Source organism: Carassius auratus, chromosome 9, assembly GCF_003368295.1.
Source record: "Carassius auratus strain Wakin chromosome 9, ASM336829v1, whole genome shotgun sequence".
Classification (NCBI taxonomy): Eukaryota; Metazoa; Chordata; class Actinopteri; order Cypriniformes; family Cyprinidae; genus Carassius; species Carassius auratus.
This window is the reverse complement of record NC_039251.1, coordinates 24,412,169-24,428,159: the sequence shown is the minus strand read 5'-3', so window position 1 is coordinate 24,428,159 and position 15,991 is coordinate 24,412,169. Positions and strand designations below refer to the sequence as shown.

General features: G+C 37.9%; 2 protein-coding genes across 4 annotated transcripts; one reads left to right on the top strand and one right to left on the bottom strand.

Moving 5' to 3' along the window:
• The first annotated feature begins 203 nt into the window (after positions 1–203).
• Positions 204–7,277, top strand: ankzf1 (ankyrin repeat and zinc finger peptidyl tRNA hydrolase 1). 3 transcript variants are annotated; one of them, XM_026272189.1, is made up of 16 exons: positions 204–331; positions 601–764; positions 848–942; positions 2,903–3,005; positions 3,108–3,289; positions 3,766–3,878; positions 3,986–4,139; positions 4,246–4,465; positions 4,551–4,649; positions 4,736–4,885; positions 4,966–5,115; positions 5,451–5,736; positions 5,830–5,941; positions 6,338–6,505; positions 6,583–6,653; positions 6,774–7,277. In XM_026272189.1, exons 2-16 carry the CDS (start codon positions 632–634, stop codon positions 6,895–6,897), a joined length of 2,160 nt encoding a protein of 719 aa, XP_026127974.1. In that variant the 5' UTR covers positions 204–331; positions 601–631; the 3' UTR covers positions 6,898–7,277. The 3 variants fall into 3 exon arrangements, with proteins under 3 accessions (XP_026127974.1, XP_026127972.1, XP_026127973.1); XM_026272187.1 differs by having other exon boundaries at positions 4,727–4,885; XM_026272188.1 differs by lacking the exon at positions 204–331 and having other exon boundaries at positions 385–764; positions 4,727–4,885.
• A 303-nt stretch (positions 7,278–7,580) lies between these two features.
• On the bottom strand, positions 7,581–15,834 carry glb1l (galactosidase, beta 1-like). Its single transcript, XM_026272190.1, has 16 exons — positions 15,575–15,834; positions 15,102–15,268; positions 14,865–15,015; positions 12,679–12,739; positions 12,513–12,607; positions 11,931–12,111; positions 11,753–11,811; positions 11,533–11,654; positions 11,347–11,387; positions 11,144–11,262; positions 10,070–10,144; positions 9,900–9,989; positions 9,584–9,697; positions 8,466–8,597; positions 8,154–8,369; positions 7,581–8,057 (listed from the first exon to the last, which is right to left on the bottom strand). The coding sequence occupies exons 1-16, from the start codon at positions 15,635–15,637 to the stop codon at positions 7,854–7,856; spliced, it is 1,890 nt and encodes a 629-aa protein (XP_026127975.1). The 5' UTR covers positions 15,638–15,834; the 3' UTR covers positions 7,581–7,853.
• Between the last annotated feature and the right edge of the window lie 157 nt (positions 15,835–15,991).

Below are 15,991 nucleotides of genomic sequence, written 5' to 3'. Positions count from 1 at the left end.
GGAAGGTATTTTTGGGAGCGTGAAGAACCATATTCATGGCTTTAGTACAACTGAAAATGAATTCTGTCTTTAAAATAAACACAGTTTATCTCTTAGTTATTTACATAAAAAAATATTTTAAGAAAAAGGGATACAATTACAAGGATACGTCATCATATTTGGAAGTCTTTGGGATCAAGAGTCTCGGGTACAAAATCGCGCTGCAGTAATCTGACACTCGTCGGCCACCGTAGAGCACAAGCACGTGTTTAGTATAATACGATTCGTTTCAGTTTACGCGGACTGAACGTATAAATTCAAACTATAAGAGACCGATGATTTTGCCAAGAAGGTAAATATATACAGTAACGGTGATCACTAATAGTTAAGTGAGCTGAATTATAGCGTCAGCACAGCATTTTATATGTGAAATGCAAGTGCTGAATCAGGCGTTACTCTAGAAGGGAAGCAGCTGTCAGATTGAGAAGAATGTGGACATCGCTCCGGGTTTATCGGAAGTCCCAACACTGATTTGTTTTGTGTTTATTCGTGTAAAGTTCAAATTTTTGTTCTTCGGTGTGTACAACTCCCCACGTGCCGCTCTTCTCTCGCTGTATTTAGGTGATAGCGCTGCTTTATCGACGGAGTCATCATGGCATGTCCGGAGCAGCGCTGTGTGTTCTCGCTGTGTGCGGATGAGACGGTGACCGCTGGGCTCAGAGAGGTGTCTGGACTGATGGGTCATCCTGAACCTCCCCAGCCCTCTGCTATCGCGTCCAGTGAGGGTAAGAGAGCCAGACTGACTACTGTCATGAGATCGCACACGGCTGCTGATCAGTGTTTAAAACACACTCTCTAACCCTGACAGATGTTGGCTCGATGAAGACCTCGTCCGCCGGTGAGGTGTCGGATAGGATGTTCTGCTTGACCTGTCAGTGTCCTTTTGACAGTCGAGAGGAGCAGGTATGAGTAAATGATTACAGTGCTGATAAGATCAATTGTAGTAAAACCTTTAACCCCATGTGTTAAATGTCTGCAGTTCAGTTAGTTTCTTGTATAAACCTGCTTACAAGTGTGCTAATGTCTGAACACTTCTTCCACAGCTTTGCCCAGTACGCATTTTTCTCCATTAATTAATCTAATAATAATACAAAGTAAAGATTTAAAGTAAGAATGTATTTGAAAGTAAACAAAATGACTGAAAGAAAAAAGGGTATAATACGCTGATCTATAATCTGATCTATAACATTAGAATATTATGGAAAAGTTATTTTATTTTTTGTCATTTAATTTAAAAAAGCAAACTTATATTCTAGATTCATTGCACACAAACTGAAATATTTCAAGTGTTTTGTTTTAATTCTGATGGTTATGAATTACAGTTTAGGAAAATAAAAAAAAATTCTATATCACAAAAAATTTGAACATTTTCTCAGAGATCAATCAAAAAAGATTTACAAAACAGAAATGTTCAAGATGTCCACAAAGCTGTTTTAATTATGCACTCAGCACTTGAATGGGGCTCATTTTCCACAAATTAATTCTTCAGTGTGGCGTGGCATGGAGGAGATCAGCCTGTGACACTGCTGAGGTGTTATTGAAGCCCAGGTTGCTTTAATAGCGGCCTTCAGCTCCTCTGTATTGTTTGTCAGCTGTTACTTATCTTCCTCTTCACAATACCCCATAGATTCTCTGTGAGGTTCAGGTCAGGTGAGTTGGCTGGCCAATCAAGCACGGTAACATCATGGTCAGCAAACCACCTGGAAAGCTCTGTTGGCAGGTGCTAAAGTCCTGCTGCAAAATGAAATCAGCATCTCCATAAAGATTGTCAGCAGATGGAAGCATATAGTGCTCCAAAATCTCCTGGTAGATGGCTGCATTGACTTTGAACTTGATAAAACACAATGGAGCAACACCAGCAGACATCACAACACCAAAATCATTACTGACTGTAGAAACGTCGCACTGGAGTGTGGATTAGGTGTCTCTCCAGTCTTCCTCCAGACTCCAGACCTTGATTTCCAGATGAAATGCTATATTTACTTTCATCTGAAAAGAGGACTGTGGACTACTGAGCAACAGTTCAGTTCTTTTTCTCCTTACCCCAGGCGAAATGCTTCGGATGTTCTTTTTTTTTTTTTTTTCTGGTTCAGGAGTGGCTTGGTTCTAGTAAGGTGACAGCTGTATCCCTTCTCTTGCAGACGTCTGACTCCAGCTTCAGTCCACTCCTTGTGAAGCTCTCCCAAGTTCTTGAATCAGCTTTTCCTAACAATCTTCCCAAGGCAGTTGTTATCACTACTGCTTCTGCACTTTTCCTACCACACTTTTCCCTTCCAGTCAACTTTCTATGAATATGTTTTGATACAGCACTCTGTGAATAGCCAGCCCTTTCAGCAATGACCTTCTGTGTCTTATCTTCCCTTTGCGGAGGGTGTTGATGATTGTCTTCTGGACAACTGTCAAGTCAGTAGTCTTTCACATAATTGTGGTTGCATGTTATAAACTAGCCCAAGAGGTACCTAGTTTTTATACTCAAAATTAAACTAATAAAGCTCAAAATGAATTTTTTTTTTAGATGCTGAATTACATTTTTTCTTAAGCTGTAAGTCGCAATGATCAGAATTAAAACAAAAAAACTCTCTAAATATTTTACAGTTTGTGTCCTATGAATCTAGAATATAAGAAAGTTTGCGTTTTTGAATTAAATTACAAAAAATAAAGACCTTTTTCCATGATATTCTAATCTGAGATGCACCTTTAATCACAATGATCATCATATTTGTTTTCTTTTACAAGTTTGGAATGACCTGGGAAATGCCGAACTACTACTACTGTGCTAGTTTTCTGAAGTCATGTTAGAGCTTTGTGTGAGGGATAAAAGAAATTGAATATGTATGTTAATGCTGTCCCATTCTTTTATCAGATGGAGCATTACAAACTTGACTGGCACCGCTTCAACCTAAAGCAGCGGCTGGAAGGAATATCAGTGGTCACAGTGGAGGAGTTTGAGAAGAAGACTGGCACAGGTAGAGTCCTGTATGCACATATGAACTGTTTTATGCCATCCAGTTTGCATAAGTGTAATTTTGCAAAATGCGTAATCTTCCTGTCTGCCTTCCTGTTAACAGGTGATATTTCAAGCATTTCGGGTTCCGACTCAGACAGTGAGGATGATGAAGTGGGCCCTGAAGAGACAGACAGTGCTCTGGACACAGATCAGTCCACACGTCGACTTTCTACCAAAGTAGTCTTTCAAAACATGCAGGGACAGTACCTGTCATTGTATCGCTGTGTTCTGCAAAAAAAGAAAGTGAGTAAATCGATCCATCATCTCTAAGATTTGTTAGTCGGTGCCTAAATGAGAAGAGTTCTGGCTAAGAAGAATCCCCACTCAACAGATTATTTTCAGAGATGGTTTACTGTTTCCAAAACGGTTTCGTACAGGACCAGAATAGGACTTTAAGCTGGGTTTTCCTGTTTGGTGTGATATTTAATGCCTCTTTAGTCCTATTTAGCTACTTGTTAGCAACCACCTTTTTCAAGACACAAAAAAGCTTCACAACCACAATTGAGCATCATAGAAAAAGATGGGAAAACATCTTGAGCCTGTGTTAAGCATACAGACCTCATCTAAGGCAGTTAAACAAAAACACTGACTTTAGGTCCCATTAAATTTAGGACGATAGAACTAGAAGTTCAAAAGTTATAAGTCATTTCCAGGTTTTAGGAGTCATGCCTGCAGCACTTTCTTCTTTCAGTCTCATCTGAATCTATTCTCATATTAAGACTCAGGAAAATGAAGACGACTTGGTTTCCTCTTTACTGAAAATATCAAACAACACTATTTGGGTCATTCTGATGACTGGCGGTGGACACTTTGCTGGAGCGGTTTTTAAGGGGTCAGTGAAAACTTCAGAAGGTTTTCTATTACCACAAACATTTGAATTAATGGCTTAATTATTAGTTAAGTAAATGCTATTCCCTAATTGATTGATCTAACAAATAGAAAAGAGATTGTGCAGCATAAGACGTTTCATCGGTACACGGTGAGAGCGAAGCGAGGGACCGCACAGGGACTGAGGGACTCTCAGAACCGCAGCCACACTCCTAAATCAGCAGGGGCGGCCCTCAGACGTTACAACGAGGCAGCGCTGCACAAGGTCAATTTCAACTCTTTGTTTTATACATAAACTTGAATAATACTAACTTGCATAGAATTTATATGTCTGGAATTGTTATTGATGTTAACGCCCTTTTTTTAACCAGGATGTTCACGAAATCCTAGAAAGCTGGGCTGAGTATTTGAAGGAGGCAAGTGCCATCTTCCTGCGAGCACCGAGTTACAATAAGACCATATTTCTTGGTCGTGGAGCACCACTGGACAAAAAAGATCAGAGAGTCCGGGAACTTCCATTTGCCACCCGTAGAGCAACATTTAGAGAAATACAGCGAGTTTTTGATCTCCTTTCAACTCTACACATTTATCGTAAGTTGAGATTTGCTACCATGTCATATATGTGTTTTATATGTTCATTTCTTTCCTTTTAATATGGTTGTCTGTTACATTTCAGAAAAGGACACTGAAATCTCCAGTATTTTCAGTCCTTCGAAGAGAGTGTGGAAGAAGAAAACTCCTAAACCTGTTAGTCATCCAGTCCCAAACATCAATGGTGCGTCTGAACCCTGACTGTTTCTTACATATGGTGTTTCTGAAAATATACTAAGTAAAGGGCTGTTTTGTGGTCAGTGCCTACAGAGGGAGAAGAGGGAAAAGAGGAAAGTTCAGGGGAGGAAGACTCGGGAATGTTAGAGACCGTCGAGGAGACACTTAGCACTCTGGAGCTCAGAGAACATGAGGTCCAGCTGAATAAGAAGAAACGGAGGAAACGGAAAGAGAAGAGAGAAGGTAAAGACCTATACAGAAGAAAAGTCAAATGCTTTTAGTAAAGATAGAGGAGATTATTCAATTAACATCTTGATTTTCAGACTCTAGCAACAGAGAAATAACTGAAGAAAAGGCGGATGATAAAATACTGGAAGAAGGTGAACTGGAAGGTGAAGATGAATCTAAAGAGACGCAGAGAAAGTCAAAATGCAGGAGGAAACCGAAAGGCAGAAAACATCAGCCAGAAGAAGGTAAAACACTAATGCTGAGCCAACAGTCAACTCACAGTTTGCTGGAAAGCCTGCAACAGCAACACGGTCCAAATATTTTTTTTTTTCTTTTAAGAAAGGAATTCTTATTTTTATTCAGAAAGGATGCATTAAATCAATCAAATGACGTGGGAAAATGTGTTGTATTTCTCAGTGTTAATAATATTCTAACATGTTTCATTTGCACCAAATCTGTATATTAAAATAATTTCTGAAAAGTCATGTGATACTGAAGATACTTTGACCCCTAAGTAACAAGTTACACTTTAAAATATATTCAAATACCAGTTATTAAAAAAAAAACTACCTATTTTTAGAAGTGGATGACTCTTGGGAATATAGTTTGAGGGACGCTCTCTACACTGCTTGTAAAATGGGGGATATCCAATCATTACGCACCCTCCTGCAACTACCAGAGGACCAGGAAGAGGAAAAGGATGGAGAAGAGAGGAACGCCAAAGAGAATCCTACCTCAAGGGTTTCATGTCTTCTCAACAAGCCCATAGACTCGGCAGGCTTTACTTTACTGCACGTGGCATCGGCAGCTGGACAGAAATCAGTCATCAGACTGTTAATGGATGAAGGAAGTGATCCAGCTAGCAAGTATGCACATACAGAATCATTCTAATGATCAATTAGCAGTAGCAGGTTTTCATGGGTTGATCGGTTCTAAATAGCGCTCAATGTCTTTTTTAGGGATAAGAAAGGACAGACTCCATATGGCGTGGCTGCTGAAAAAGATACCCGCAACTCATTTCGAAAATACATGGCTGAACACCCTCAGAAGTATGACTACACTAAAGCACAGGTAGACAAATCTATGTTATGATGACTAGCAACACCACAAATAGAAACAATATCTTCATTTACTTGGAGACCACAAATAAAAATGATATTAATTTTCCATCTAAAAACAAATGAGATTTTAATAAATTAAGACATTTTTAAAACGTTTTTACTTGGAGATAATAATTAGATAATGAAGATAAAACTAATGGTCTGTGAGCTGCACTTGATACAAAGCTTTATTAATTTATGTATGGCATGTTATTATTGTATATATTTTTCAGAAAATTTAAACTACTACTGTAACTTAACATTTACCTTTTTTTAATTTTTGTATGGACAGGTGCCTTGTCTTTGCAAACCAAAGTATTAAATCTGTCACATATTCCTGTATTTTCTTTGCTTTAATACGTTTAAGGTGCCTGGACCGCTGACTGAAGAAATTGAGTCCAAAAAGGCAGAGAAGAAGAAAGCCCAAAAAGCAGCACGGAAACAGAGAGAGAAAGAGCAAAAAGAAGAGCAACTCAAGAAGCAGCAAGAAGAGGAGGAAAAGAGGAGGTTCACAGCTCTTAGTGACAGAGAGAAGGTGACTACCTAATTTCTTCCTCTTACTGTACTTCTTATGTGGATGGCTGATTATGTCATACTTCTGATGTCACACAGCGAGCTCTGGCTGCGGAGAGGAGATTGGCTGAACATATGGCCACGACTGGAGTAACACTCACCACCATCAGGTATTACCTTTTATTATCTAATAATATATCTATGGAGAAAAATCTGTCTTTTATGCAATTCATCATTAAAATAATCCCAAAATAAGTTTTGTAATAACTAGTATAAAAATGTTTTTAAAGGAGATGCTTTCAGTGTGGAGAGTCATTACTGGGGAAGATTCCTTTTGAATATCTGGACTACTCTTTCTGTTCTCCTCGCTGTGTCCAAGCCCACCGCAAAGCCAATGCAGCCGCCCGGCCCTGACCTCTCACCTCTCACCACACAGCATTAGAGGACGTGAAGGTGTGGTGCCATATTTCATTTGACATGATCTGGGACTTGACTGGATTTGACAAGAAACATATCAAGGATTTCACAGTTATCTTTGGAAATAACAAGACCATGATAAATTACCTGACATCAGAGAAAAGAAGGATTTATAAGATTGATTCACAGAAATCTCTTTCAGAAATATTGTATTACTTTTCAACTCCATCAGGAGACAGGCCAACCACTGGGATAAAAAAAAACTTTATATCTTCATGAGATAATAGCTCACTGAAAGTCATAGTTAATTCAGAACTGTAAAGTAAAATCATGACACGTTTTATTTTTTACAGTGTAAGGTAAAAATGTTGTTGAAGTTTATTCTTTCACATTGTTTGGCGGCTGTTTCAGGTTTAGGCTGAACAAGTACAGTTGAAATCATCACTGATATGATTCTTTTGGTGTAATACTGTTTCTAAACTAGCATGATTTGTGATAAAGAAAAAAAGTTTTATGATTGACAGCAAAGAATGCTATAGTTACTGAAATTAAGAAAAGGATCACTGTTTTTTTTTAAATCTATTATTCATTACTTATTGCTTAATTTATTTCCAAGTGACTAGATGCATTTATATTATACCCATTGAATATGGAGTTATGACACTGAGATTTAAATAATCTTCTTTTAAAGCAGATAAACTTTAATGCACATCAAGGTCTTGGTTTATTAGATTTGTCAGAGCACTAAAATTAACCTCATCACTTTGGTCTGGAAAAACATGAGCATTTTTACCAGTTCTAAAGAAATAAACTGACCAATAACTTGGGCAAATGTGGCAAAATATTACAGTGTTATGAATTATAATGGCTGTATTTCTCTGTTATACTTGATAGATTTGAGAAGAGATGATGGAGCTATTCTGAAACTGGTTCTCACTGTTTTGAGTCTATGATCATGTCTTCTGTCCAGTCTTGTTCAGCTGAGGCCGGTCCATAAACAGGATTCTTCTGTGCGAAGGAGCTCTTTCTAGCTCCAGCACTGTGATGTTGTTTGGCTGAGTGGCACTAAGAAAAGGTCCGGGGACATACAGCGTCTGTTGGGGGCCTTTCTGGGGCCAATACCTTCCCAGGTTCACCCCATTTACCCACACCTGACCCTAAAAGAGAAAAACAGAATTACACAAAAATGACACATTGTTGCTCAAGATAACAAATACTAGATATTCTTCATGATACAAAAAAATACGCCTTACCTTAGTCCATCCATTAAGTTTTACAAAAGTGTCCCATGCGAGGCCGGTAGACTTCAAGGTTCCTGAGTAGATCATTGGTCCGTCTCCTGCTTCCATCGCTGACCCTGTGTGAGCCGCCTGCAGCCAGCCATTGGCCACAGCAGTGTCAATGTCCAGTGGATAGATTGACCAATCAGTGAGCACATCATTGCCCAAAATTAGGTTACCCAAGAGACCCTGAAAAAGGGATTTTATATACTTTATCAATTACATTTTCTCCGTTGGTTTAAGGAATATTAGCAAATATCGAACAATGCCGTATTTTAAACTTGCCTTATTATCATTGATATAACTGCCAAAATTAACCCTGCCCATGTTCTCCACGAGTATGTCCAACTGATCCCCTTGTTGTCCTGTAACATTCATCACCAGTGCAGTGTCCCTCTCCATAAGCCCCTGGTACACCTGCTCACAGACAAGTTTCAATCTAAACCATCTTTTCTGGCAAACATCTGCCTTTCAAACAAAACCATGGTTAGGATGAGTTTTAAGTGTAGGCCCTAAATAAATATTTAAACATGAATATAACTTGAGTCAGCATATTGGTTAATCTTTCTCCATTCAATTATGTAAACTGAAGTGATCAGCAATTTGGTTTTGTAAAGATCATTTTTAATTTGGTCTTGAGGATGCCCTCAAAAGCTGTGTTCCAATCGTTAGGGTCCCAATGTAGTGTTCACTGCTCCCCGAGCATAGGATGTCAGTTGAATTGCACTTGATAATGCACTCATTCGGAACATTAGCATCAACAATCATAAAATGTCAGTTGTGCACATTATAAGAGTATGAGATGTGAAGACATGATATATTTTATAAATAAACAGAATAGAAATAACTATACTTTTATTTAATATACTGTACCTGTGTATCAAACAGCGTTGTTATAGTTAAAGGTGCTGTATGTAGGATTTACACTGAGTGGCTGAACTAGGTATTGATGGAGATTGAACGAATGATGAAACCGATGTTCTGTTATTCGCTTTGCTGTTTGCAGTGCCTTTTGAACTGAACATATGTTTCCTTCAGACTGCAATGGCACTTAATATGGCAGAGATCCCTATGAATTCCCCGTGAAGTCCACTTTTCAGAGCACTTTTGTTTAACTGGAATGCACCTAGTATATATATCATTTTGTTTTTACTCACTTCCTCATCTTCATCACATTATGTACGTCTTTACGGACACGTCTTTATGTATTTTATACTCTACAATTCCTTTTCCTGATAAGTCTTCATCACATCCTCATTTTAAACATATTTTCAAAATGATTGTTTGAACAAAAATAACTGAGCAGTGGGACACTGTAGTACTACGCACTGTTATAATGTCTGACTAACCATGGTGAGAACAAAACATTGTGTTAGCGTGACCCAAACAAGTGGTCTGCTCACCCCATTCACAGAGACGTATGCACGGTCATGGATGCCATTGAGGGGCGAGATGAGAGGGGTCGGCTCGGGAACATTCTGTGGCAGTGTCGTTCGGTAAAGCATGAAGCCATAGTACTGCACACAGTTGACATAACACAAGCTCAGACCAGCTTTTACACTTAACCAAGACCAGCCTCCAAAGCCCAAACCATATATACACATCCACAGCCATTTATGTGGAAATACAACACTGGCCTTTATTGGTTGGCTAAACACAAATTATGAATTTGCTATAATAGTGTTTATGGACCGTATTAGGTTCTTTTAAATATCATACCTGTTTAATCTCTTCAAACGTCATAGGATATTGAGATCGTACTGGACCTTGGGGTGACAGCGTATCCAACAAGCTGCTAATGTTGCCAACCTATGAAAGAAAATGGGAACAGAGCAAGCAGGGTGGTATGGCCATGAAATCTTGGAAATAAAGAAGTGAAATATCCCCACCTTCTCAAGTGTAACAAAGCCATAAGCGAACTTTGGGGTGGCTGGTGGCATGGGACCAACTGGAATGTCTCGGAACTGGAAACAAACACATATTATTAATACAATAGAATGGATGTCTGTTTTAGTATTCAGTAGATGCTGGTTACAAATACTAGCTGGTCACCCAGTGGTTGAGCATTATGAACAAAACTGTATATAACAATAACACTTTCTTTTTTTGGAGTCCACTACCTAGAAGCAACTTTGCAGCTACATGTCAACTACCGGGCTTTAGAGTATTAGTATACACTTCATTTTGATGGTCCCTCAACAGACATACTACTCACTAAAAGTATCTGTGGAAGGACATTTACTGTTGTTGGAAATTAAAGTTAGTTGACATGTAGTTCAATAGTTACTTCTAGTTAGTAGAATGTCTAAAGTGGATTATCGATATCAAGAGTAAATAGTAATGTTATTTTTAATGTCCATCAAAAACTGCATCATCCTTTTCTCCTGCTTCAGTCTTACATCTGAATAACATACAAGAGTCCTTTCTATCACAAAGTAATACACCACCGTTCAGAGATTTAAATATCACTTGTTTTAGAAGAAATTAATACTTTTATTCGGAAAGGGTTTATTAAATTGATCAAAAGTGAACATTATACATTTATAAAATATTTATATTTAAAAAAGGCTGTTCTTTGAACTTTCTATTAATCAAAAAAATCTGAAAAAGGTTTCCACAACATTATCAAGTAGCACAACTGTTTTCAACATTGATAATATGAAATGTTTCTCGAGCACCAAAGCAGAATATTACTATAATTTCTGAATGATTAAATGATACTGCATCACAGAAAAAACAATAACTACATTTTAAAATATATTTAAATAGACAGCAGGTATTTTAAATGATAATATTACACAAAATTACTGTTTTCACTGATTAAAAAACAATTCTTAGTATAAGAAACACATAAGAAAACACAAACTTCTGATTAGTAATTCAGTCATGCATCCAGCAATGCCAAGTGTAAATTGGATACTGTCATACATGTGCATTCAGTGTTAATAAATGTATGTTCTTACTTTCCTAATGACATCTCTGATGGCAAGCAGTTTGTCAGTGGGGTCTCCTGCTTCTGATAAAGGTGCATCGTAATCATAACTTGTCACCACAGACCGAAACCTGGTATCATGATCCGCTCCTTTGAATGATAACATTCACACATTAAGATGACTGCATTACCACATATTGTCAAGGGAACAGTATACTGAGATAGTAGATTTACCATTCCAGTAACCAAAGTTTGTTCCTCCCTCAAACATGTACCTGTGATTAGAAGAAAACTCTTTATCTGAGTTGGATTATCAGAGGTACAGCCAAGTTTTAATATGAAAACGAGTTATTTTTAATTGATAACATCTAAAGAATCAAATTGCTTTAAACTCATTATCCTATATAAAGCATTACTTACATGTTCACACTGGCACCCATGGACAAAATCTCTCCCAGCATTTTGCTCACTTTGACGGTGTCCACAGAAGCATGTTTATCACCCCAGTGATCCAACCAGCCTGTATAGAACTCCGAATTCACCTGAAATCATGACACATCAATTACTGGAAATCCAACAGCTTGATAAATAGAGAGACAAACAATCACAACATGAATGCTCTCTCAAACATCTTACTTACCAGTGGGCCTTTAGGCTCAAACCTTCTTTGTCGAATGAAGGCAGCACTAATGTTGGTGTCTGAAGGGGAAAATAATGAAATTTTGAACACTGGATATGCATACATGGACTAAAAATGTAGTTAAAATTTCTTAAAAAGACTGCACAGGTCAGACACAAGTGACCTCAGTTGACCTTACCTGTGCCAAAGTCTATAGTGGCGTACAAGCCCTCAAGTGTGCCACAGATCATCTCTTTATCCGTATTCCCATCCGTAGTAAAGAGGATGACGTCCTCCCCCAGGAACAAACGGAACAGAGTGTGAAGATGCCGCATGTAGTTGTAATCACAGGCGAAGTAGCTTCCATATTCATTCTCCACCTGATAAAAAGCATAAAATATTCACACCCGAAGAGCCATACTTGTCTATATACTGTAAAGCACTGTTTACATAATAACGCCAAACATAATTACTATGTATGGGCTCTCGGTCCTACAAAACATGAGCATCAGTCACTGTAATAAGTTCTTTGTTATTATTGCATACTCAGTAAATATTATTTTACATTTTTCTCTGGGTGGAGCAGCATAGTGGTTAAATATCTCGGCTGGTAACAAACCAATTGTAGGTTCTAACCCAGCTGTCAACATTGTGTCCTTGAGAACGTTGTATCGGGTTCAACTAGGGGGACTGACCCGCTCATCTGAGGACGCTGCATTGGACAGATGTGTCTGGTAATGCTTGTATACTTACTATATGTTAACTTAGCACTATATTGTACCTGCACACTGATAATATTTCCTCCATTCTGATAAAGCCAGGGCTTCATCTTAGTGAGCAGCACAGCCAACCAGTCACTTGCTGGCTTCAAGTACTCTGAAACAGACAAACACTACTATTAAAGACAGATCTGGCCTATGTGAAGTCATGTCTCCTGCAGACGTTACCTGTGTCAGCAGAACGAAGGATAATGTTCGGCTTTTGTAGCAACCAGGCAGGCAAACCACCCTATCGGACAGGAAAGAACCCACAATTTATTCACGAAATAACAATCACAAGGCTGTCTTTTGTGCTGTAACCAGAACTAATTCTTAATAGCATCATGAATCAAATTCTCATTCAAAAATATAAAACATTTTCAATAAATAAAATGTACTCATGCATGCGTTTTCAAAACCAGTGGGGTTTTTTTTCTTTCTTTTTTTGTATTTATTTAAGAGAATGTATGCACTGTCAATTTTGACAAGAATTTTGGATTTCATCTTAGTCTTTATCTTGGGATGAAAATGCTTATTCTCAGTCACATTTTAGTCATTTGAGTCTTTCAAAGTTTTAGTCGACGAAAAGTCAATGTATTTTTGTCAACTTTTAGTCAATCTGCAGTTAACAACATTTATTTTGGTAGCAATTTTATATGTAGTCTTCAAACAAAAATAGTAATTAAAGGTACAGGTTGTAGGACCTGCCACAAGAAGGCGCACTACCAAAACAATAACAATCGCGTGGTTTGATGACACCAAGAAGGAGCGTGGGATGATGGGATTTGTTGTCTTCTACCCAACCGCTGACGGCCATCAATCAGACAGAAAGATAAATCATGGATTTAACAGATGAGGTAAAGTTTTATAAATGTTGTGCTCGATGTCATAATTTTCAAACGCGAACGTTCAACGATTTGCGCAAGTAGATTACATACAAAGTCAATGCAAAGACGTGATCAGACTATGGATCAGACGTGTCTTCGCGCTAGTCTAGAGACGCGATGCCCCGGGTTTGGCCTGTATGCCCCATAATACTAATCTTGTTGGTCGTTATAATAGCATACGTTTTCTGTAAAGATATGAATAAAAACAACTCACCTGTCGAGTAAAACACAAGTTTACGGGAGCTGTCCTTGTTGACAGAACCAGCCGCAGATGGTAAACAGTAATTATGTTCCATAAATAAGTAACACAATCCAGCACAAAATGTGCAAGAAAAAGTAAATAAGGAACTGCTTGAAGCAAGCTAGTGGTTTGCATGACACTAGACACTACTTCCACATGTGTCCCCAACTCTGTTGTCATGTGGTTTCTACGTAAGTAAAGGCGGTAACAAAGAGTAACTAACGCCATTGACAGGCGACTGCACTGCCCCGTGTCACTGTTTAGAATGGGAATTTTCTCATAATTTACAAGTAGTTGAAACATTAGAGATATTGTTATTAATCAGCTGGACAAAATATATAACACTTGCCTAGCTGTTTGTGGATATTTTACTGCAAATATCTTACAATTTGCACCTTTAATTCTTCTCTCTTTTGTACACGCTGCTCTTTTCCATATAATAAAAAGTGAATGGTGACCGGGGTCTGTCAAGGTCCAAAAATGACCAATAACCATATTATTTATGCACTATTGTCTTAAGGCTAGAATACACTACACAACTTTTGCACCGATCTTTGCCCTAATTTACAGTCACACTAGTTGCCAAAATAGAATTTTGGCAGTCAGAGTTGACATATTTCGCATTAAACTGAGGAACACAGCTTTATTCATCCATTCAGGTGACATTAAACACTGGAGATTTTAATGATTTTCAGAGCACATATTGGTTTCATATTTCATGTTTTGGCATGAGTGTGTGTGTTCAGAATGATATGAAAGTCTAGTGAGTGATCCTCAGTTATTAAGTGTATGATGCACAGTTTTTCCCTGTGTAACCATAGTCAACAAGTATATGATGTCTATAGTGTTTTTGAAATCTGTTCAGATTTTAAAATGTATTTAAGTGTGTGTATTACAGCCTTTAAGCAATAAGATATTTTCTATATCTCTAATTCTTTTCTAATCAAACTTTTTCCTGATTTATTCACTTAATTTTAGGTATTTCCTAACACAACCCTACTGTAGACGCGTCATATAAACTATGCTACTTTTGGAGTCACCGCTGATTTACATTGTTTGGAAAAGAGCAGCATGAACATTCTACTAAAGAGCTTATTTGGTGTTCTATGGAAGAAAGAAGGTCAAATAGGTTTAGAATGCTATAAGGGTGATCACAAGACAATGAAACATTTTGGGTGAACTATTCCTTTAAAAATACCACATTGCAAAGACATTCAAATTTAGCAACATTAGTAAGTAACAGTCACCATTTCCCATTCTGCACAGATGTACGGCCCTGGACGCAGGATGACTAACAGGCCTGTCTGATTGGCCAGGTTCAAGAAGTACTCAAGATCTCGGTCTCCTGCAAAGTTGAACACCCCCTGCACAGTCTCATGGAAGTTCCATGGCACATACCTGCATGAAAACAGACAAAATATTTTTGGCAAGATGTATAACATAAGTGTGTACACAGGGTTGCACTGTTTCTCGGTTCCACGTACACCTGAATAGCATTCAGTCCAGTCATGTACATCTTGAGCAGCCTGTCTTTCCAATATTCCCGAGGAATGCGGGAGTAATGGATGCTTCCTGAGATGTACTGAAATGGTTTTCCATCCTTCTGGAAGCAGTTGTTCTTGTAGTCGATGGAAAATGAGCGTGAATCTGCCTTAAAACAGAAATGGCACGTAGTCAAAAATGTGCAAACGAATACACAAACTATTCCATTAAACTATTCTCATTCTGATAGAGACTGTATTTACAATGAGCATGATACAAAATAATAATAATAATAAAAAAAATCCAAATTCACTATATAATTATTTTACCAGGCTTAAAGTCACAATTTTAAAATTTCACTGATATTTCAGATTTTCTATGACCATGGGAACCCAAGTATATAAATACAGTGTTGGGTTGGTAAAGCTAATTAAACACAATGTGTAGAGGTGAAAGTCGTGAATCAGGTACTTACCAACACAAAAACTATTGGCAACAAGCAGAGACTTAATAAAACGAAAGTAATTTGTGACTTCATCTCTAAATCAAACGGATAAGACGCAGTAACGCTCTTCCGTTTGACATTATGATAGCAGCGCGTGATTGTAACGTTTCAGGAAATAATATTACAACTGCTCAAACTTTTCGGTTATGTCAATTTGCATAAAGCGGTCCACTTTCTCTGTTCAATAGATCTGCAGCGTTTCTTCTCTTTGAACATGACGGTCATGTGATTGTATTCTGTTTAGCCATAGTCTGGGTCCTAAAGTCCGCCTGAACAGATCGGCGATACAGTGACCACTCTTCATCAGTAATAATAAACCAGATTGTTTACTTGTTTTACTTTTACTGTTTTGCACTGCTAGTGAAATGTATTAAAAATAAATAAATA